This window comes from Argopecten irradians, chromosome 12 (genome assembly GCF_041381155.1).
Source record: "Argopecten irradians isolate NY chromosome 12, Ai_NY, whole genome shotgun sequence".
NCBI lineage: Eukaryota > Metazoa > Mollusca > Bivalvia > Pectinida > Pectinidae > Argopecten > Argopecten irradians.
Window position 1 is genome coordinate 15,543,864 of NC_091145.1, and position 23,689 is coordinate 15,567,552.

At 36.4% G+C, this 23,689-nt stretch overlaps 1 protein-coding gene across 13 annotated transcripts in view; it reads right to left on the bottom strand.

Moving 5' to 3' along the window:
- LOC138336196 (cilia- and flagella-associated protein 54-like) overlaps positions 1-23,689 on the bottom strand; it is a 93,345-nt gene that overhangs the window by 35,857 nt on the left and 33,799 nt on the right. For 12 of the 13 annotated variants that reach the window (XM_069285558.1, XM_069285557.1, XM_069285554.1 and 9 more), the window contains 14 exons: positions 23,006-23,242; positions 22,446-22,675; positions 21,779-22,029; positions 21,138-21,290; positions 20,070-20,255; positions 19,721-19,808; positions 19,021-19,194; positions 18,262-18,328; positions 17,506-17,706; positions 16,744-17,007; positions 15,974-16,125; positions 15,183-15,239; positions 10,086-10,222; positions 9,458-9,625 (listed from right to left, as the gene is read on the bottom strand). In XM_069285558.1, the coding sequence (XP_069141659.1) occupies positions 9,458-9,625; positions 10,086-10,222; positions 15,183-15,239; positions 15,974-16,125; positions 16,744-17,007; positions 17,506-17,706; positions 18,262-18,328; positions 19,021-19,194; positions 19,721-19,808; positions 20,070-20,255; positions 21,138-21,290; positions 21,779-22,029; positions 22,446-22,675; positions 23,006-23,242 (2,365 nt within the window). The remainder of the gene's footprint in view (positions 1-9,457; positions 9,626-10,085; positions 10,223-15,182; positions 15,240-15,973; positions 16,126-16,743; positions 17,008-17,505; positions 17,707-18,261; positions 18,329-19,020; positions 19,195-19,720; positions 19,809-20,069; positions 20,256-21,137; positions 21,291-21,778; positions 22,030-22,445; positions 22,676-23,005; positions 23,243-23,689) is intronic. The other variant, XM_069285556.1, reaches the window with a different exon arrangement.

The following is a 23,689-nucleotide window of genomic DNA, read 5'->3' on the forward strand; positions in this document are numbered from 1 at the left end:
TCACATTTAGACATTGTCTTGTTACGACCAAGACGTTACTTTATATCTGTCTATGGAAGACTGAGCTCTTTTCTTAAGTCTTGGTATATTACACTTCGTACTCGGGTTGTAAGGCAGTCTTGTTTACCCGATTCCATTCCTCCACTTTCTGATGGGGCAGTTACATCTGCCTCGGCGAGGTCAACGCCCTCAGGGTAATTTCCTGACATCAGTGTAGGTTTTTCTGTGTTTTCTTGTTCCTGGTGGATGAGTTCCTTGATGTATGTTGTCATCAATTCTTCTAAGGCTGTCATGTCTTCTGTGGATTGGTTACTTTTGAGTCTTTGCATGGGTCTTGAGGCTTGCGAGACACTCGACTCTGACTTTCCCCTTTTCACTGACCATTTACCTAACCTACATTTCTGACATTTATCCCTAATTCTCCTACGACATAAATATATCACTATAACAACAACTACTACCACACCTACTATCGACAAGTAGGTCGAGAGGGGCAAATCAGATTCCATGGGTTCAAGATCAAATGAATTGTCAAGTTCATTTATCAACTCATCAATGGGGATTTCCTTTATAGGCTTAAGTTTATGGGGTATCTTAATGTTTTTTACATTTGGTAGTCTTTGGGTCATTGGTTTCCAGAGTTCAATGGAGCCTACATAATAATTTGAAATCACCTGTTGAAAATGATCTGTTAGGTTATATTTACTCTCTGAATGATAATATGAGGGCAAGGTCATATATTCATTTGATGCAGAACAACCTTCCGCAAGGGATAAGGTGTCAATAGGGTATCTGGTCACCACAGTACCAGATTGGGCTCTATAGGGGCATTTCAGTGTAAAAGTCAAGGATCTATCATGGGCAACTATCCATTGGCCATTGGTCAAATACTGGGCCATAGGGGAAGTGTTTGTATTTTGTACTACTGTAGTACAATATTTAACTAAATTATTGGTCCAATTCATAAAAAGATTAACAATACATTATATTATTTCCCATTATAGTATACATTGGACTACGAAACCTGCAGTAGTTTTTAACGCTATTTACACATTGATTCATCTCCTCAATTGTCATTGTAACCAATTGTGTTTTCGCTTCATTGATTGCAAGAGCTTCTGCTTCTAATTTATAAGTCGCCAAAATATTTGTTTGATTCGATCCAAGGTACGGAAGAGGAAGGTTATGTGCTCGGTACACAGCAAACTTGCCAATCATGTCTATTAATGGAATGGAAATAACTACAATAAGGCTATCAGTACTAATAAGTGTCGTACAGGTCACTGTCTTATAAAATTCCCAAAGGTCAGTTTCCGGGTCAAAAGGCACTCTAACACCTGGGTCAAGTTTGCTTTCTACTTCTATAAGGAGTTCGTACAAGTCTGGGGGTGAAATGACTGAAGGGCTTAAATGTCCTAGAGATAGCATATTGATCTGAAGTTTCAAATGATTAAGATAATCTCTAGCTAATCCAACTAATTCCTTTGCCTCACTAAGGGCCCTGTCGATCTTAGTGTATGTACCTAAATATTCATCAATATCTTAGATTAAGAACAAAAGCTTATATTTCGTTTTCTGAAACGATAAGAAACGATTCACTAATGAATCTCGTTATTGATCACGGAGGAAATATTTCAGACATTTTTTAAATAGCTCTGAATTGTCCTCAGAGTCTCTTGATATGTTTCTCTTAACTTTCTTAGAATCTACATCTTTTCTATTGTAGAGTCTATCATCTTTACATGGTTTATCTACTGCGGTGGAGATTTGGGGCGTAACTTCATTTGCTAATTTATTTACCGCATTAATCTCCATGTCATCAGCAGTACAACCTGTCTCAGACGCATCTACAAAATCATCATCATCGTCATCTGTCTGAGTGTCAGCGTTATTGTTTTCATTTAACTTACTTTTCAATTGTGATAAAGGTATAAGTTCATCATCTGAATCAATAGGACTAGCTTTGTCCAATTCTCGAGTCCGGAGCCTTTGTCTTAGCTCCATTAACGGAATATCATCCTCAGAGTCCGAGTCTGACCTTTCTTGTCTTCTATATCTTATGACTCTTTTTAAGGATGTTTCCTCCTCAGACTCCTCTGAACTGCTCTCAGGGGGAACTACATATGTCGATTTCCTTAAAGGTCGACCTATATTATCTTTGGGCAACTCCCATTCATCAACATTTGCTAATCGTAAATGCCTCGCGTGTGTCTTCGTGACTTCACCTGTAAGCTGGTTTCTTACCTTAAAACTTACTGGTCCAGTTTGCTCTATAATCCTATAGTAAGGTGTCCATTTATTGTCCAGTTTTGAGGTACGCTTATGGTTTCTTATGTAAACCGGATCTCCTGTCTTAAGATCCTCGTCTTTACAGTTCCTATCAGCGAGTTTCTTCTGTTTCTTCTTCGCTTGTTTCATGTGTCTATGCACTAGAACAAAGGACTTATGTTGCTGCTCTAAGGCGATCTTGTGTAACTCTTCACCGGCATACCGTCGTCTTGGCTTTAAGATTGTGTCCAAGGGGAGTACTACATCGCGGTTATAAAGCAGGAAGAAAGGCGAAGCCTTTGTTACCTCACTGGTATGAAATCTTACTGCGGCCAATACTTGGTTCAAGAAAAGATCCCACGTGTTAACGTTTTCTTTGATCTTCTTGGCCAAAATGTCTACCATCGTTCTATGAAATCTCTCCACTTTTCCATTTGACTGAGGGCAATGATAAGAAGTGGTAACATGGTGGATATTCAATGCTTCTAGTGTCTCCTTTACTGATCTAGCGATATTCTCTGAACCGTTATCTGTAACCAGTTCTAATACGCTACCATATCTTGGGAATAGTTCTTCCAAGATAAGATGTACAATGTTTGCTGCTGATTTGTCAGGGACTGGAAATGCTTCCGGAAAGCCAGAGTAAACATCTATGAACGACACGATGTATTTGTTTCCTGATAATGTCTGGGGGTAAGGGCCTGACAAATCCATTGCTACCTTAGCAAAAGGGTATGGGGGTATCTGGCTGTCTTGAAGAGGAGGTTGAGGGTTACTGTGACTTCTTGTCTGACAAGTCACACACTTTTCAATGTGGTGGTGAACCTTCTTGTATAACAAAGGAAAATAATACTTCTTTCGTATTACGTCATATGTTTTGTCAACTGCCATATGACCTAGGAAATCATGATACTGTCTTATCACCATTCCTTCAAGTTCCTTCGGAATGTAAAGTCTCAAGACCCGGGTCATCTGATTCCGCGTTTGACAAATAATACACTAAGTTATCTACAACCAAGAAGCGCTCCTCCTCACTCTTGGTTGCTTGTCCATTACAAAGTCTAAGTCTCAGCTTTGATATGTCTTCGTCATTGTCTTGAGTTTTTTCTCATGTCTATGTCTTTAGGGAGATCCATATGAGGTTTAACAATATCGTCTGGAGTATCAACTGTACTACTGACAAAGTCTCTTGGCTTAAATTTGTTAGAGTTGAGAGCTCCAATCTCTAAGGCTCTGTCATCTACGTCCAAGACATCATGAATGTCTTTAGTTTCCTGGGTTTCTCCTTGCTTATCCTCAGCTTCTTCTCCTGTATCTGTTGGTAGTCTTGATAGTAAGTCCGCGCAACAATTAAATCTACCTTCAATATATTCTACCTTACAATTATAGGACGCTACAGTAAGGGACCATAAGGAGAGTTTCTTATTCAATGTCTTCTTGTCTGAGAATATGTAAGAAAGTGGGCGATGGTCCGTTCTTATTACAAAGGAACTGTTGTGTAAGTAGTTATCAAGCTTCTGAAGAGCATATACCACAGCAAAAGCTTCCTTCTCTATCACAGACCACCTACGCTGTGTTGGGCTAAGCTTATGTGACAAGTAATAAAGTGGCATTTCTTCACCTTCCTTTGTCTTCTGTGTAAGACAAGCTCCTATGCATGTGTCTGATGCATCTGTATAAAGCACATATGGTAGGTTTGGGTCTGGGTATGCTAGTAGAGGTACTACTGTAAGACTTTCTTTAAGATAGTCAAATGACTTCTGACATTCTTCAGTCCATTTGAACCTAGCATACTTCTTGGTTAGTTCTGTAAGACATTCCGCTATTTTTGAGAAGTTGGGGATGTGCTTCCTATAGTAACCGCACATTCCAATGAATGCTCTTACATCTCTTACGCAAGTAGGGGTTGGTAAGGCCCTAATAGCTTCAACTTTCTTTTGGTCCGGCTTTACACCTTTGTCCGTAATCATAAAGCCAAGATATTCCGTCTCTTTCTTGAAGAAAGTGCATTTCTTAAGCTTTAGTTTGAGTCCATGTTGTCTTAATTTGTTGAAGACTATCTGTAAGTGTTTCAGGTGTTCTTCAGCTGTCCTACTGTAAATTATGACATCATCAAGGTAAGCCGTGGCGAATTGTTCACATCCTTGTAAGACAATATTCATCAGTTCTTGGAAGACAGCAGGGGCGTTACTTAGTCCGAAAGGCATTCTGTTGAACTGGAATAGTCCTTTGTGACAGGCAAAAGCTGTCTTTTGTTTACTTTCCTCGTCGAGTTCTACTTGCCAATATCCACTTTTCAAATCTAATGTAGTGAAATGTTTTGAGTGTCCTAGGAGGGTCAAAATGTCATCTATCAAAGGAAGAGGTACTGACATCGGGGTAACAATCTTATTTAAACTCCTAAAATCTACACACATTCTCTTACTTCCATCTTTCTTATCAACTACCACTAAGCCAAAACTCCAGGGACTTCTAGACCTATCTATGACCTTTGCCTTTAACATCTCGTCAATAGCTTCGTCCACTACTTGACGTTTCTTCAGGGGTGTCCTGTAAGGTCGGTTCTTAATTGGTTTGTGATCTCCTGTTTCTATATGCATCTTAACTGTCTTTGTATGTCCAAGCTGAGAATCCTTTTTGGCGAATAGATCCTTGTTTCTTCTTAATATCTTTAGTGTCTCAGCACTGTACTCGTCTGGTACATCTACCTCCTTAAAGTTTTCTTCGTCTTTGTCATCGTCTTTTGTCGCAGTTATACTTGAAATGTCTTTGTCTTCTAAGGCCTGTGCTTTGCCTACTACACTTCCTCGTTTTAGGTTAATCGTCCTGTTTGTTTGGTTAAGTATCAAGATAGGTATCTTGCGAGGGTTCGTGACCTTTGTTACACCGTTTTGTAAGGTCAAACCAGGTTTCATCATATATACAAGTGTCATTTGGTGATATCTCTAAGAGCTTTGATCCTGGTATCTTAAAAGTTCTTGGGAGTCTTACCTGACATATCGTTGCCGTTTGCGGTCTTAACAATGTCTTGTGGGTGGTCCTTATTATTGAGGCAATATGTATGTCTTCCTCTAATTGAACATAGGTCTTACCTATACGCATACATGCAAGGTCAAAATACATTCTAACGCCATTTTGTTTAAGAAAATCTAAACCAAGGATGCAGTTTCTGTTCATGCCATCAACAACATAAAATTTATGTCTTAAGGTCAAATGTCTTATTTGAAATGAAATGTCTGCTGAACCTATTACCTTGAGCGGTGTACTGCTGACGGATTGGAGAGTCATGCTTTCTTTTCTTAGTCGTGGTTTATTCGGTAACATCTTAAAAATCCTATTGCTGATTATGGAAACCTCAGCACCTGTGTCTAAGAGAGCTCTTAATTTTTGTTTACCTATTTTTATCACAGTTGTACTTGGGTTACCCGATATTTCTATTTTCTTAGACACATGCTTCTTATTTCTTTTTTAACCTCGCCCCATCGGTTTCCTTATGAAGCGAGGTCCTTAGTTTAACGGCCTACTTTTTCTATTTAATTGGGGGCAGTTCTTTCTTATGTGACCTTCTCCATTACATTGAAAACATCTGAATTGTGATCTTTGTTTATTTCGACCTAATGACTGCACTTGTGGGGGGGTTCTGAGGTTGCACTCTGTTACCTGTACTATACGACCTATTTTGAGTTTGGTTATGATATCTGCTATTGTCTGAATACCTATTTCTAGGGGCTCTATTAAGGGGTGTCTGTCGCTGTGTTTCCCTAAAACTATTTCTGTCTTGTACTGTGCGTGGTCTATGTCTTATGATATTGTTTTGTTTACATTTATAACACTGTCTCTGTCTGGTGTGGTCAATGTCCATTGGTACTTCTCGCCTCGTGTTAGTTTCGTTATGTCTAAGGTTAAAGTGTGTGTCTTGCGTAGGGGCTACCTGAGGGTCATATACATGTTCCTGTCTTGGCCTTAAGACCATGTCATTATCATTATTCATGTCTTGTCTTAGATTGAACCTTTTCCTAAGGTTCTGTTCGCGCATAGCTATATGTACCGCCCTCTCTAATGTGTCTGGGTCCTCGCGCGCATAACCTTCATCTTAATATAGTCAAAATGCAACCCATCACAAAAGGCGTTAACTAATTGTCTTTGAACAATGCCCTTTTCACATTCCTGGGCATCAGGATACGCGTCTTCTGCTACTTGCAGGAGTCGTTCAGCGTATATCTGGACGCTTTCGTCCTGTTTCTGTATCGTTTTACGTAATAAGGCCATAGCTTGATGCGAAGCTGTTATGTCAGCGAATCTTTGTTTGAGGAGTTTCTTAAGGTCCTCCCAAGACAGATCTCCCTCTAAATCGTCTAAATATCGTTTGATAAAATCCCCTACTGAACCTACACTTGTTTGATACGCTATTTTAGGGATTTCCTTGTCATCTAGCCCTACTAATTTCGCGTATTTTTCTATTTCTTTTATCCAGGTCTTGAATTTAGTGGGGTCACCCTCAAATGACCTAACGACCTGGAAAACTCCCTGTGCTGTCATAGCTGCAGAGAAGTTCTTAAAATGTTGTGCCATGTTTCTGAACACTACCTCACTATCGTCCTGAGCAATATTCTGATCTGTGGGCATATTTTTATTTTGTTCTGTCTGTGTTAGACCTGCCATACGCTCAGTTAATTGGGCCATGTCTACATCTAAATTGAGAGACATATTTTTTTTTTTTTTTTTTTTTTTTTTTTAAATATTGCCAAAAATATGTATACTGACAGTACCTGGTTTCTAACTAACCAAACTATACCACTAAATACCTAAACAACATTAAAAATGGTCAGCTACTAGAGGTACTAATCAAAGTAGAGAAATTTCGCTTACCTTTAGCCGTCTGTTTCTTCGTCTTCAGGTTCTTTCTTTTCTTCTTTATATTGAAGATCCTGGTCACAGCACCAAATAACATAACCCTTACCCCACCTTGTCGTCCTATGGATGGCTGTGTTGGTCGAAATGACGACAAGGAGTAGGGTAGAAGCTTGTTGACGGCTTTTATTCAAAGTGTAGACAAGAGTTCTCACTTTCTCTCTCTCTCAAAGGTGGCCCTAGAGGAGGCGGTGACGTAGGTGTATGTGAGGCGGAAGTACCCAGTCTCAGTCTTATTCCCGTCTGATGTCCGTCTAATTTCAGTCTAGTTTCAGTCTTCAGTCTAGTTTCCGTCTGATGTTCGTCTAGTTTCAGTCTAGTTTCAGTCTCCGTCTGGTTTCAGTCTCCAGTCTGGTTTCAGTCTGACTGGGGCCTATTGCGGCCCTCTATTTATAATGATTGGGTACGTGACTGGTACACGTGCCGTTGGGACAATGCTTGCCCCAAAGGTTACCCAGCTCATCATAAACTGTCAAAATTTACTAATTTTAATTCAGAATACAGCCTTACCGGCGCCTGATGCAGGCTTAACAAAATAGAAATGTTTTGATTTTCTGACTGGACTTGGTTGAGGCTGGACAGAACCGCCTGTAATATGCACATTTTGCACAAACTATACTGCGCAGTTAAACAGGTGTGTGGACTACGCGATGTCCTGTCATTCCTTCCAGAACATTCCACGTAGTCCCTACCATACCCATACCTATTCGGTAACAATTAACTAATAAGTTGGTCACCTAGTTTAATACGTGCATAGACCGTGCGATGTCCTGCCATGCCTTCCAGAACATCCCACGTAGTCGCTACTAAGTAGGTGCCGTAACAATTTACTGATATTTCGGTCACCTAGTTTGGCCATGCCTTAAAACAACAACCTAACTCTGGCTGCAAACATGAGAAAACAATCCCGCGTTACTGACCTTTAAATATACTACACATCAATACTAGGTCTAAGCAACACTATATACACCACAATAATGCACTATGAAATTAAACACAGCCTAATAAATATATACATGGTTGTTATTAAATAACTAATACTTGTACTCTTATAAAATACACTATAATTAACTCAGCCCCGCGATCCACAATTATACACGGCTAACATAACAACTTCTGTCAAGGTTCAACAGGTACCCCACTTCCTGTTTACCTAGCGGGAATATTCAAATATCATATCTATTAATGATATTCATGGGGACTTAAGCAGGGCTACTAGCCTGTCTATCTCTATAGGTTTACAATCGTCTATCACCAATAATATCATTGGGGTTTAAGCAAGGCTACCAGCCTGCCTACCTCTATAGGGTTACATAAGGATATCATTACAATATATGGGTTAGATGTTCCATAATGATATCATTACAATATATGGGTTAGACGTCCCATAAGGATATCATTACAATATATGGGTTAGATGTTCCATAATGATATCATTACAATATATGGGTTAGATGTTCCATAAGGATATCATTACAATATATGGGTTAGACATAAGGATATCATTACAATATATGGGTTAGACATCCCATAAGGATATCATTACAATATATGGGTTAGACATAAGGATATCATTACAATATATGGGTTAGACGTCCCATAATGATATCATTACAATATATGGGTTAGACGTCCCATAATGATATCATTACAATATATGGATCATTGAATACAGGAAATCTGATTGGTTCATGTTCCAAGGAACCTGATTGGTTAACAATCATAAGAAATTGGATTTAGTAGCAATGTTACGAAAGGAAATACATATAACATCAACCAGAGAAATACAGAGAAACCAGATATTTGATACTGTATGCAGTTTTAATTTCATCCCTCGTTCTTCAATGGCGAAAATATGAAGTGACAAAAGTTAAATATCCTATTTTTACGTACTTGTGACAAAATTTGCGGACAGTGAAAGTAACTTGTTAAATGTTATGTGATACACATATGTATAATCTAATGTGAATTAACAAATAAATCAGGACTGCAACACATGTAATATATTGTAAATATCTATTCTGCCCGAGGGTCACAAATGTTGTAAAACGCTTCTTGATGGTAAAATATCCTTCATATTCACATAATATGAAAGAGTATTTTTCTCTAATTGTTGCAAATTGTTTCAAACACAGGCACTGTAGAAACAAATCAATCTAAATCTTTAATTTCATTTGCAGCAAAAAAGTTTTTGAACTTAAAAACTAAGTTTTTTAAACATGAAAATGCACATGATGGTTTTCAATACTGTATATCAAAATGGCTTGCTATATCATACCATTCTCTGCATGTTCAGCATTTTCCTGGATGACCTCTGCGATGGTGGACACCATTTGGTCAGCTACGGCCAGTAAGGTGCCCTTGATAAGCTCTAAGGTCAAGGGTTTCTTACTGCTGGTAAATCGACGTTGAATATTAGCACTCTCCACACTCTCAAGGTCATCATCTGAAGGTCAATTAAAATAGATATACATAATACATCAGTACAAAACTACTTTCAATTTATCCAGTTTATCACGTCACTGACACCATCAAATTACGCTGTTCAGTTCTTTTGATATCTTTATTATTGGGGTTTTAACTTGAACAATTCTCTATCATTATTTTTTTTTAACGTCTGAATAAAATGAAAATATCAGTAATGAAAAGATTGATCTCCAGGAAAATCTGTTTAAAATTTTGAGTATTAGAGTAAAGAGGTGTTTCAGACAACCGTATTTGACCCAATACATGCCCATGTCCCTTTTATTATATATATATATATAGCTCCCCTCCCCCTTTTTGAGGTAATTTCAATTGCCAGGGCATAAATAAAGAACAAAAAAATCAAACTGTATAGGTTTTTTCTTTGCTTTGCAATGATTTCAATGAACGTGTTGATAATTTGCATTGATAACGTGACGTACCAGCATCCTTACGACTGTCCGACGCAGACTTGGCTTTGTGTGGTTTGGAGGTTGTACTGTTAGTTCCCTTCAGGTTCTTAGACTTATTCATCGTACTCATGGTGTGAGGTTTGAGTGATCCCTGCCCCTCAGGTACCCTACAAATAAATAAATACAATAAACACATTTGTACCATTACCAGGAGGGGGGTGGGGCTATAGGTACTTATCCAACCAGAACCCCTCCATTATACTGGTTGTCTGTTGACCTCAGGTCACAGAATATTTATCACAGCAATTATCTAGTATATTGCACCCTTGTAAATATATATCAACAATATACATCATGACAACTTTTCATAACTAGTACCAGCAGTTGTTTATAAGCAAATATGATAATTTAATTTTAATTAAATTTTTGTTTATGCATAACTTTTGTGTCAGCCATTCTTTCTTCTTGCTTAAGTTTTATTTGCATGAATTATATTTTACATTTGCATTTGAAGTTTTAATGTAGCATGTGATCATGTAGGTTATAATTAGTCAGATAGTCATTAGTTTATCAAGCTGTATTTTAGCCGATGGTATGTGTGTATCTTGTATGCAAATGAGCAGGGGTTTAGAGTAATTGACCAATCGGCAATTACGTCCTAGAGGGGTGTGAGTATTGGTCAGCTTCAGTTTCCAGTCTTTTGCTGAAGTGGTCAGTCCACAACAAGATTGCCTTACTTTTAAATTGCTACAGCATTTGTGCCAAATGCTTTTTATGTGACGGAGGCTTGTTTTCGCCATTTATAGATTTGATGTTGCGTTGTATTTTTCAGACAGCTTTTTATGGTTTTTTAAGATGTGGTGAATTTGCTTGTAGGAAAAACAGTGAAAAAGTATATTTACGCGTTTGTGACGTCATCATCTCTGACGACAAATCTTGGTTCACTCTATTATTACGTTCATCAAAATCAGACCCCTTTGGTAAGGGTGTAGCTATTAAGATTTTTGATAATGAAGTTTTGCACCCTGTGCATTCTATGCTTGAGTATTTGAGTTATCGTCAGCGACAAGGTGCTTCCCCGTTGTCTCCCTTGTTTGTTAACATGGAATTCACCTCCAAACCTTTGTTACGACATACTTTCCTTGGATATCTCAACGATATCCTTTCTCGTATAGGTGTAGATAGTTCAAATTTTAATGGCCATTCCTTCAGGATTGGCGCAGCCTCATCCGCAGCTGCTGCAGGAGTTCAAGACCATTTAATTCAATCTTTAGGTCGGTGGTCTTCAGATTGCTATACTCGTTATATTCATATCGATCCTATTTCCATTAAAACTGCTCAGGATAATATGTCTTTTTAATATTATCTGTATCTTCTCAAAACAAATATAGTTGGTATTTGTTTTTTCTTTTTATACTTATATTTTGTATATGGCTTTGGGGTTCTCACTCATACAACCATTCGTTCATTTTTGGCTTTTTTAAATTCAGGGGAATTTTTTACCCCAATCGCCATTCATTAGAATATAACTTCAACATTTATTTAACTATTTGTATTAGTTAAGTAATTGCATGCCCTAGGCAGTCTGGAGTCAAACCACTTCTTTAAGTAAGAGTCAATCTTCTGAGTCAAGTGGTTTCTCACAGTTATCGCTTGTAGTCTGGAGTCAAACCACTTCTTTAAGTAAGAGTCAATCTTCTGAGTCAAGTGGTTTCTCACAGTTATCGCTTGTAGTCTGGAGTCAAATCACTTCTTTAAGTAAGAGTCAATCTTCTGAGTCAAGTGGTTTCTCACAGATGCATGCGGCAGTCTTATCTTGCTATTGCTTCTCTGATTTAACGAGTCTATTTCTGCTTCTATAGGGTTTATCGAGTCTAGCTATTTTATTCTCTTAGATCAGAGTCAAGCTACTATCTTGGTACGCACCTTGCTTCTCTGTTCATAAGCAGAGTTAAGTTTGTGTACTGCGTTAGTTTTATATGTTTGTACTGAGTGAGTAGCCCCATATACGCCAAAGTTTTTAATATTATTTTGTATCATTTGTGGTTTAAAGTCTTCGAGCTATCTTAATAAACATCTTAAGTCTTATCTGGTTCTTTGTGTTATGCATAAAGACACAAGGTAAACTTAGATATGTAAGAAAGAATAAGTTATGCACCCCTACTATGTTTTATAAGGATCTTGAAATTTCCGTAGGTAATTTTCAGAGGTGAAATGTGGGGAACACAATGAACTCTGAGAGAAAATGCCAAGAGCTTTTTTCTCACTGCTTTTTGAATGGGGACCATGGCTTTGAATTTGGGAAAATGTGCAACAAATCCAAGTTTTAGGAAAATTATTCAATAGGAAATAAAGCATAACTACTAAGATTTTTTTATTTCCAGTATAGCTAATGTACTTTTCTGAAGCCAATTCAGAAATTTTTAAGCCTTAGCCAACTAAGTTCATGCAATATTTTAGGGTAGTTATCAAGAAACATTGATTTTGGGAAATTTAGAGGCTTTCAATTTGTCATGGGGAATGGGGCTGAATTTCGTCCCCAAATCATGCTGAAAAAAGCCCTAATTGTTTATAAACATATATATAAATAATAGACTTCACACCTTGCAGAACCCCAAAAAACATTTGGGTAAGGTGTTTTGAGAGAAAATTAAAATTACAGCTAGTTCAAGGAATCCGAAACTGCCCCATTCTTGAAATATAGATTTACATCAATGACTTATTTGATACAGATGACTTACAAAATAATGGGATACATACATAATGATAAAATAAAAATAAATGTATGTACCACTTAAATGAAAATACAATCATCGTTAAGTTTATATAATTGGATTAATAGTTATCTGTTCTTGTGAGCAGGTAATTAAGTTTTACACTCATCTGGCCCCGATTTCTCAAAATAAACTTAAACAACTTAAGTCAAAATTATTGAAATAGATAGTTGGTTAAATAATTTATTTCGAGAAATCAAGGTTTGGTGATTAGTTAATATGACAATTTTTTAAAAATAATATTCAATATTAAACAAATTATGTAAGTCTTATAAAAAAATGATATAATAATCAGTTTTTAGTCACAAGGGCAGAAAACTCTGTAAAAGGATGTGATTAGATACTGTATACTATTTATGATTTATATATAAGAACTATCGATATAGGCGGGAATTTAAGCTCTTCTGGGTAAATACAGTTATACATATATGGTATACTATCGAATACAGAGGCTCATGGTGTATCTGTAACCATAAATCTAGAACAACAAGTTTTAAGGATTAACTTGACCTTTTGTGTTATGGAGATACTTGAATACTGACAAATCAGGAAGGACTCGGCTAAGTTTCTCAACTGGGGTATCAGACTCAATCGCAAGAAATAAAGTAGATTTTATCCTCTATATTAAAATGCAAAAGGGCTGCTAAGTAATTATGAATTAAGTTTGCCTAAATAATTTGAGAAATAGTGATAACAAGAATTGTTAACAGATGAATGGACAGATGACAGACAATGGACGAAAGGCAATTTGCTTTTTGTACATGTGCAATCAGTACTTCATTCCATACAGGGCATAGAATCATGGAATTTTTTCAAGACACAATTAATTATGATTAATGGTAATATTTTTATCTTGAAGTAAAATAAGAAGCTCAATCAATCTTTTTAATGGGGGTATGATGTGAAGAAAGTAATTTTTGTAACTGAAGAAAAATACTAATTTGTCTGCTCCTGTTTTTGACAGAGAAAAAACACCATTTGTCAGCGATGGAGGGTCTTTAATATAAGCTTCCTCCTATTCAACTTATATTGGTCAGTTCAAATTTCGACAAGCTATATATGTTATGGCAAAAATAGTGAAAACAACGCTGGCAATATATCTGTTACATGGTACGTAATATTAATCCTAACGTAGATAACAGTAGTAACTGATAATCTTATTCTAAGTGGTTATGTTGCATTAATTAGTCTTCAAAGTTAATTATCATTTAATTTTCATTTTAGTTAGAAAGTTCATATTTAAAAATAGCATGTAAATACATTTGTTTTTAATATAATTGCATGTACATGCTGTATCTTATTAAGTATTACTATTTTTTTTATCTAAATTAGGATGGTTATATCATTTCATTAAAATTGTTTTATAATTGTACATGCGGTATCTTCATTAGACTCTTTGCATTAATCAGTTTAATAATATTATTTTTCGTTACATTAACCGTCATTTTACCTTTTCCTTTTCTTCATCATAAGGTATCTTACACTTAGGTACTTCCTTATACGTCTCTGTCTATGTAAGCGTTTACGCTTACTATCAAACAAGGAAAACAATAACCATTGTAGAGGTAGCCAGTCTCCAATACAAGCAACAATAGAATACAATGTCCAAATATTTATATACAATATTCACACACACAACACCATCAGCCCCCTATCCCGGCCAATGAAAATGCTTCATTCTTGTGTAGACATTAAACTTGGATTCAGGTTACATAAAGCTATAACATTAATAAATATATTAAACAGCTTATATCATTCCAAAATGTGTTTTCATTTCTCTATCTCTCTAATTTTTTTTTTTTTTTTTTGGAAGAGGGAGAGGTAATTTATATATATATACTAATACTTTCATATGAACTAGGAACAAATGAGACATGATGAAACAGGCTCCAAGATTATGAAAAAACAGGCTTAGTTCTAAAACAGTCTTAAGTTTAGACTTATCCTATCACAGATGACGTTACAAAAAGTTACAACATTTGTTATTGGCTGAGCAAAAACTAAGTCTACGACAGTTTCATGATCTTGGTGAGGAGCATGATCAGATTAACTTCTTTGAAATATGTGGTTCTCAGTGTATTTGAAACTTTTTCACAGCAAATTAATTCTGCGATTTCTAATTTCCAATAAAATGCAATTAAATATAATTCATTGAATCATACAAAAAAAAAATTGGTTGAACGTAAATTCAGCACAACAAATGAAGCACTTTGCTTTGGCAGGGTTTGTAATGAAAAGATAACTCCCACATGCTGATAGTACTACAGAGGAGAGGGAAGGTACAGGGATGGGGACATGCATGACTGGTCCGACTATATATAGAATTAAGTTTAGCCATGCGTGCTTGGTATACCTCATCTGCCTCACGTAGCGAGACACAAGTTTGCGCATATGGGTAGCAACATGGCCGCTGATATGGAGAGAAAAGTAAACATTTTACATATCCCAGCTATGTGTATATATAAACAGCGCACATATCGTATACTATGATATATAGTATCATAGAGATGTGATACAATACAGTTCACTAAATCTTCACACAATAAGATTATTGTAAATATATTGTGATAATGATACATAACATCAAAATTACATCAGTATATGTATTACTTTGTGTGAATAAAACACAACACAACGCTATCTAATGCACCATATTGATACATATTGGTATCAACATATACACTTAATACTATATAACTAAGGATTTCACAGGTATACACTCTGATATATAAGTACAACTATACATAATTGAACTTTCACCAAACAAAAGACAAAATACACTGAAAATTCTTGTTATAAAGACAGCAAGCAATAAAATTATTTTTCTTCAAATCTAAGTTAACTCCCCTGTTAATTTCTAGAAAACATTTTTCAGTTTAACAGAATACAGCGGGATGTAACATCCCTCATGCTTTCTTTGGGAAAAACTGCCTCAGGATTTAAATTTGAATTTCGAGGCTAACAAATTAAAAAGTGTTCATACTAGCTTTATATTAAACATTATTTCAGTATTTGTCAGGAGTTGACTTCAAAAATTGTTTTCTTCAAAACAGAGAAGAAAAAAATGAGTAAAAAAGACTGACTACAGTACTGTAATTTTTGTGTTAACACCAAATAAGTCAGGAGACTAAACTTAATACTTACAACACATCCTCTATAACAGGTATGACGGGAATACTCTCGCCCAGGGACACAAAAAAGTGGGCCTGGACTAGGGCCAGGTGGCAGGTCATATGTGGTCCATACAGCGTGGCCAAACTGGATGGAAGTCTCTTGTCAAGGAGGTTCTCCAGAAGCTGTTATATATAACAAGTTTAAAAAAAAATTAGTTTCTCAAGTGATTTAACAACTTCTTGGGAATTAAAATATATGATCATGTATGTACCTGGTAGTCAAAATATATTTAAGAAACAAGATTTAAAGATTGTTAAATAGTGCCAGCAGTACCATTACATGAAATTTGACCCCTATGACCTGTGACCTCTGACATCATTTATTTCAACAACCTTGGTAGCCTTTTGTCCAAGCATGCTACAGGCCCCATAAGATCTGGTCTCTATGCCTCTTAGATTTTCACATGAAGTTGTTCAAAGATTTCAGTCTATTTGACCCCTGTTAACTTGAATGAAGATCAATATCATTCATTTGAACAAACTTGAAAGCCCTTCACCCAAGCATGACAGACCCTATATGCCTTTTGGTTAATTAGAAGAAGTAGTTCAAATGAAAAATTTATGCACTGCGCACAACGACAAATGAAGCACAATGACTACAAACAAAAGCTAAAAAACAAATTAAACATGAACTTCAACTGTAGGTATTGTATAGAGAAATATGAATGTAAAGAGATAAAAAGCTCTGTTTTTGGTCAAAAATGGAAAACATCAATTCCTTTTTCCACTTCAATGGCTAACCTTCATGTTTGCCGGTTCTGTGATAGGCTTGGCTGTGTTGAACATGACAGATTTCATCTTGGACTCCACCTGACGAAAGTTACTATCACCCGTATGTGGGAGTCGCTCTCCATGCAGGAGTCGCTGGAGTGTGATCATTGCCTCGGTGAAGAGCGACATGTCCGTGAGAATTCGTACTTTCAGGATACGGCCGTCGACACACCGCTGGAGGTCACGGCACACAAACGTGGTGAAGTGAAGATATAGGGTCAGCAATGGTAGCACCTAAAGTGGGGTGGAGATTTCAAAAATCTCATATAGGTATTGAGGATTAAAAAGAATAATTCATTTTATCCACATAATTTGCCTGATATCCGGTGATTTTGCCCATGTAATATTTTTGCATGTCACTCAAGGAATTTTGCATAGTCTTCTATTGACTCTGAGGTAGTGAGCTTAATGTTCAACTGAAATAGATATAATCTGAAAGTGTCAATAACTGCTGTTTTTTCCAGAGTATAAGTCACAACTTTTTCCCCCTGAAAATCAGGAGTACGACCTAAACACCAGTGTGGCTTTTATGAGGACAAAAACTAAATTCAGACATTGTTTAAAGGGAAAATTAAAGGAAAAAGGAAAAATTAACATCGAATACGGAACAAACTGACGATGCATAGACTAGCAATTTTCAGTTAAAAGATATATTTGCTAAGCTTCATATAACGGAATTCTTGAAAAATTAGTTGTTTCCAAATGATAAATCAATGCATGTGAAGTCCTTACAAAAAGGTTGTGTTTGCCTCGTGCCAGTTCTTCAGTTGTCCAGCGTAGGCAGGATACCAGCGTACGTCCATCCATACGGAATTTGTCCGAGAGAAGATCAATCCCTGGGACAAGGTTTGTGACCTCACATCCTTCTCCGACTTCATACATAGCGTAGTCACGGTCGGCGGTGGGATGGGGAAGGGACGATCGGAATAGAGCCTGTTAACAATAATAGAGGGATATAATTGAAATAGAGCCTGTTAAGGAAAAGAAAGGAATTTAATCAGTTAAGAAAAATAAAGGGAGATAATCGGAATAGAGCCTTTTAAGGCAAATAAAGGGAGATAATCAATCAGTTCATGGGAAAATAATCAGTTAAGGTAAATAATGGGAGATAATCGATTTAGAATCTATTAATGGAAAATAAAGGATCATTTTTCTAAACATTTTTTTTTACTCCTTTAACAAATTAGTAAGTGGTTAATTTAAGAACATTAACAGTCCCCCATTATACTGCCACTGTCAAGTGCCAATTTTTTCATCAGGTTTTGGTTATATGATTACGTTGGGATATATAATTATATACAGTCAAATCTGTGCAAATGACCATCTCTATGAGGCAACACTCTGTTCACTTCAATCCCTCCCCAGCATTTTCACTATATATTTTAACTCTTATTATTCAAAACTTTATTTATGCAATCAGCGAACATATTATTTCCATCCCAAAGTCAGTGAAAAAACTCTTTACAGCGACCAGAAAAAAGTGTTTACCTTGAAGAAGTAGCCGGACAGGAAGCAGCATTCCATACGTAAACCAAGGTCCTGTGTTAGGATGTACCTGTGGGCAACACAAAAATATAATTCCTCAAATAAATAAACACAGGGTCCTGTGTCTATGAACAAGAGATCCCTAGATGGATCGTGGCGTCCACCATTGGATGATCTTTATTATACAAAGAAAAGAAGGGACTTTTTTCTGCTTTTTCCTTCTTTCCCTCTTCCTTTGAAATAATGAGTGTACATAGGGAAGGAAATTTCATGTGAGGTCTGCATAGCAGCAACACATTTCAATTCTTAAATTCAATATGGCCACTGTCAGTCATGTTTCATTTGGTTTTGTTCCAAATTGGATATGCAGAACCAAGGACCATGCAAGCTCAGACTCTACTAATTACAAGTTTAATTTATGAAAGGCCTCTTTAGTACTTTCTGTAAAAGTGACAAAATCCAAGTTGTTTGCTATCAACCATGTTATTTTCTGCTCATTTACAAAATGCAATGTGCTGAATTCTAAGAATCAAGATGAATGTACATATGGAATTTCAGAGAGCTCTCCTCTGTACCTTTAGAGAAATAGTGATAGCAAATTCTAATTTTAAAAATCCAAGATGATTGGCTGTCTGCCATCTTGTTGTTTGACTTTTGCTAAAATAAGTAAAATGTTTCAATAGATCGCAAATACTTGAAAATTAGTTTTGTTTCTAGATTTTTGGTATAATAAAATAAATCAACTCCTTGATGTTGACTTACTGAGCAATCTTCGAGGCAAGGACACCACCCAGCACACAGCCCCATAGACCACAGTGTTGTAGCATGTCTGAGCTGATGTCTGCACTCTTGTTGAAGAGTTCTCGCCAGGTGTGAAGGGCATCGGACGTGTTAAGGGTGTAATCAAGTGCCTCCGCCCACCACTGGTACGCCATCCTGTAAATATTAAAACATCAATATACAATGTGTGTTGTCAATCAGAAAAGTATTGAACTCAAACAAAACCTTTCATAAAACAACTTTGATCGCTTTCATTAATTTTGATCGCTTACATATTGGTCCAAAGCTCTTATACAGTAAAACTTGTCAAACCGATCCTTGTCTAATCCAGACCCCTGATGTATTCTGGCCTGATTGTATGGTATTTTCTTTCTTAATTTATAATAATTAAAACCTGTATAATCCGCAAACCTGGATATACCGGCCAAATATGCTGGTCCCAGAGATATCCAGTTTAAACAAGTTACATTAATTAAAGTATCGTAAAATGAGATATTTTGGCATCAGGAAATTTTGTTTTCATGGAATCATATTCCAGTAGACATTAATTCTAATGTGTTATCACTACATGAGCCCAAAAAGCTAAGTAAATAGAATGTCAATTTTGACTGTGTGACATTGCTGGAATACTAGCCTTGTGTCGTTATTTATAAGGAGGACTTCAATATCAGTAAGTAAATACCTGATGTTAGATGAGTGGTATTGGAGATTTCCAAGTTCATGCATTGCCTGTGCTGCTAAGCCTCGCTGATTCTTAGCAATCAACATTTCTGAAAAGAAAAGAAAACATCATAAATTTCTATCTAAATGTTAAGAAATCGGGAAATAACTAGAAATCTCCTTATCAAGACGTCAATACTTCTACCTTGAAATGAAATTGGGATGCAATGTGACAGGATCAGATGGAATTTCATGGTCAGGATGGGATGGAATTTCATGGTCAGAACATAACGTAAGATAGACTGATTAATGGGGCTTAACGTCCTTGATCCAATTATTACCGAGTCTAGAACACTTGTATATGACCTTACCTATGGTTTTCTCATATGAGGAGATGACAGTTCCAAGCTGTGATCGAGGCATACAGGAGGTCTGCACGTCGTCAATGTGTAGGTATTCCTCATGGCTGATGTCCAGGGGCATGGTGGGCTGAGGGCGAGCGGTGTTGGGGGTAAACTCCACCTTGGATACTTGCCGACTCAGGGGTAGATCACTCGCTGGAAAAAGAACAAGTTTGTGAGTATAGAAATATGAACCGTATTCGACCAAATAAGTGCCCAGGGCATTAAAAAAATTGAAAAAATGAAAATGTGCTTATCAAGATGAAATGATTGCAAAACAAAGTGCCAACCTACACAGTTTTGATAATTTTTATCTTTATCTATGCCCGTCACTTATAGGGACATGGGCAGTAATTGGGTCGATTACAGTAAGTTAACAACTATTTCTTCATGTACATAATAACCAAAATCAAAATCAGTATGATTAAAATTTTACAAAGGATGCAAACTGCAATAACTCTTTCATAAAACTGAATTGAAACTTCTGCATGTAAAACAATCTTATTTTCACTACGACTTTCTTTGACATTTTCTAGTAACAACCATTTACAGCAATTTCTTTCCTTGATGTAGACTCTTATATGGTTTTAATGCAGCTGTGTTTGATACATTTTAGCAACAATAAATTTTTACAATTTTAAAGCACCCACAAAATATGTAAATTTTGATCTAACAAGAAAATAAGCTTGTTCACAGTTTTGGACCGACTGGGTACCATATAGCTGGATATTTTCGCAACTATGATATTTTCGCAATTTCACAGGACATTGCAATAATCACGAAAAATTTGATCTGAAAAATATGTTGAGAAATTGATGAACGATAAATAATCTTAAATCAATATCACGAAAATTGAAAATCGCTAAAATTGGATTTTCTTATAGTTTTTAGATCAAATCGCGAAAATTTTGGTCCACGAAAATAACCGGCTATACAGTATTTAACACAGATGAGAGATTTATGAATTACTTCCACATATTAATACACCAAATAGGTCTTACACCACAGTTTATGTTATATATCTATGAAGTTACTTACAATTCTGCTGTCCGGCCAAGTAGAGGACGAGCAGACGGCGACTGTGTTGTAGAGCGTGACAGGTGTACTGAGATTTATCAAAGACGCTCCTTAGTACAGACAGACTGTGTGGTACGTCTAATGGTACAGATACGTTCTTCTTACCATCCTCACCTAAAGCAAAGCAAAATTAGATAAGTAAAGACTAATGCTTGCTTGATAGACAATGACATCCAGGGAGTTATCAATATAATTTTGGGCTGAACTAATTCATGGAAATTTCTATCAAAATCAATGATGTAAATGTTAATTTGCGGAGATAAACTTTCACAGATTTACTTGGGTTGCAAAATTTGTGAAAGTAAATTGCACACTAAAGAAAGTTGGTTCACTGTAATCTAATTCAGGAATAAAATTTTGGGCTAGTCCACTTCATGAATATAATTTTGGGCTATAATCTAATTCAGGAATATAACTTTAGACCAAACTAATTCAGGAATATAACTTTTGACCAAACTAATTCAGGACTATAACTTTAGACCAAACTAATTCAGGAATATAACTTTAGGCTAATCTAATTAAAGAATATCAAATATTAATGGCTAATTAAGCAATGATCAAAGTCTGAATCAGATTTTTCATGAATATGTAAAGCCTGTTACTTGTGTATGCGCCGTGGCCAAGGGGATCAAGCTGTGCCCCAGGCTGTATTGGAGAGGAATGTAACTTTTCGTTACTGACGATGAGCTGACTGTGGAGGTACTTCTTGGCCGTGATCACGCCATTCATCCTCTGCATTAGGAGTCTGATATGAGATTGAGGCGGTACCTCTCCTCCCAGTTCATAGATCTGATCCTCTAACTGTCTCTGAGCCTGAACCAGCAGGGGCATGATCTGTTCAGCATACCGGTCACTGTAACATTATAAATATATTTAAGGCACATGAACCCAAAATAAGTTGTTTAGATATGATTTTCAGATGTTTATTGATAGTTTCATTACAATGATTGGTTATCTAAAACATCAGGAAAACGTCGGGAATACCAACCCCCAAATTTTAAAAAATAGACTGCCATATTCTATTTTTAGAAAACAAAAGAAAAGCTTGTCACAAACAAGGCTATACTGAACAACAACATCGTTGACAAGGCAAAGAACATTCGTTTTCCATATTCTCAGAGGCTTTTCAAATTTACGATCATTGACATATAAAGTGTAAGTTGTATTTGTTAATATTCACTATAAACAATTTGTTTTAGTGTTAGAATGATATACCGTTAACCGAAAGTCAAATGAAAGGGTTTAATAGTTCAATAAATTAATACTAACTTTGACAGGGCACTGAACCTAAGAGCGATATCCACTAGTTTCTCCCACTTCTGTTCGTAGTACAGTAGCTCCATCACTCTCATCACCAGCCTCCGTACCCAACGTAGGTCACTGATGCTCAGGTTGTCTAAAGGATTCTCAAACTTGAGGTTGGCTCCTCCTTTCTCATCCTTCACCTCTCCAGTCCAGGACTCAAACAGTTCTCCTAGCTTACGGTTCTTCTTCTTCTCCTGGAAATACAAAACGGAAAAGAATTAGTCAAGGAGTCAACAGGGGATGATACATGGATCCATAACGAACTTATATCTTTCAGACATGTTAAAGTGTTGCAAACTACATTTATCCTTGACCAAGATTTTCTGGAATCGTTGAAAAGAGTAAATCAAAATCTGTGCTGTTGCACCCTAAATAGTTATTAAAGACAGAATTTAATACAATCTATACATAGAAGAACCATATTAGAGTGAATATTGTTTTGAAAGGATATAACTGATTCAATTCTAATTCATTTTTTGCCCCGATCAGCTAATTAAAGATTGGATATGTTTATATAGAAGTACCTTATTTGCGTGAGCCTCTAGGTCAAGCTGGAACTGAGCTAACATGTCCAGTACACAATCTGCTGCCATGTAAAATGGTCTCCACACCAGGCCACGAAGCTGGTCTATTGACAGCAGACCATCATCCACATTAGCATTAGGTGAGAATGCTCTGAGCAGGGCGGTATGGGCACAGTTCCATAGCGACCGGCAGGCATTCTGTAACAACGTCCAGTGCTGTCCTCTATGGGCCAAATTCTGGAAAAATCATAAGATGGTCAGTTAGTTGTAGGCGTCAGATGAAATTTTACACGATCAAAATGTCTTCATGTGAATTCAGGTCAATTTCATGTTGAAATTTCTAGATCACTTTTACCTCTAAAGAGCAAAGAATAAATTCAGGATCATGACTTTGACCTGATTTTCACCTGAAATTGATATATTATTAAATTTTTCTTCGTGTGAAATTGATCTCATTTTCAGGTTATATTCAGGTGAAATGTTCAGGTCAAATGAACACCGTTATTAATTAGGAAAATCCACAATCCATACAAAAATATCATGGATCAGGTTTTGATTATTGACCTTTAAAGTAAATGGAATCCAGCAATCTCAGTTTGGACTGGGGACACAAAGATAATCAAGGGTCTAAATATTACTATAAATTGTTAAAAAGTATTTACTTTCCGATGTCATTATAAACAT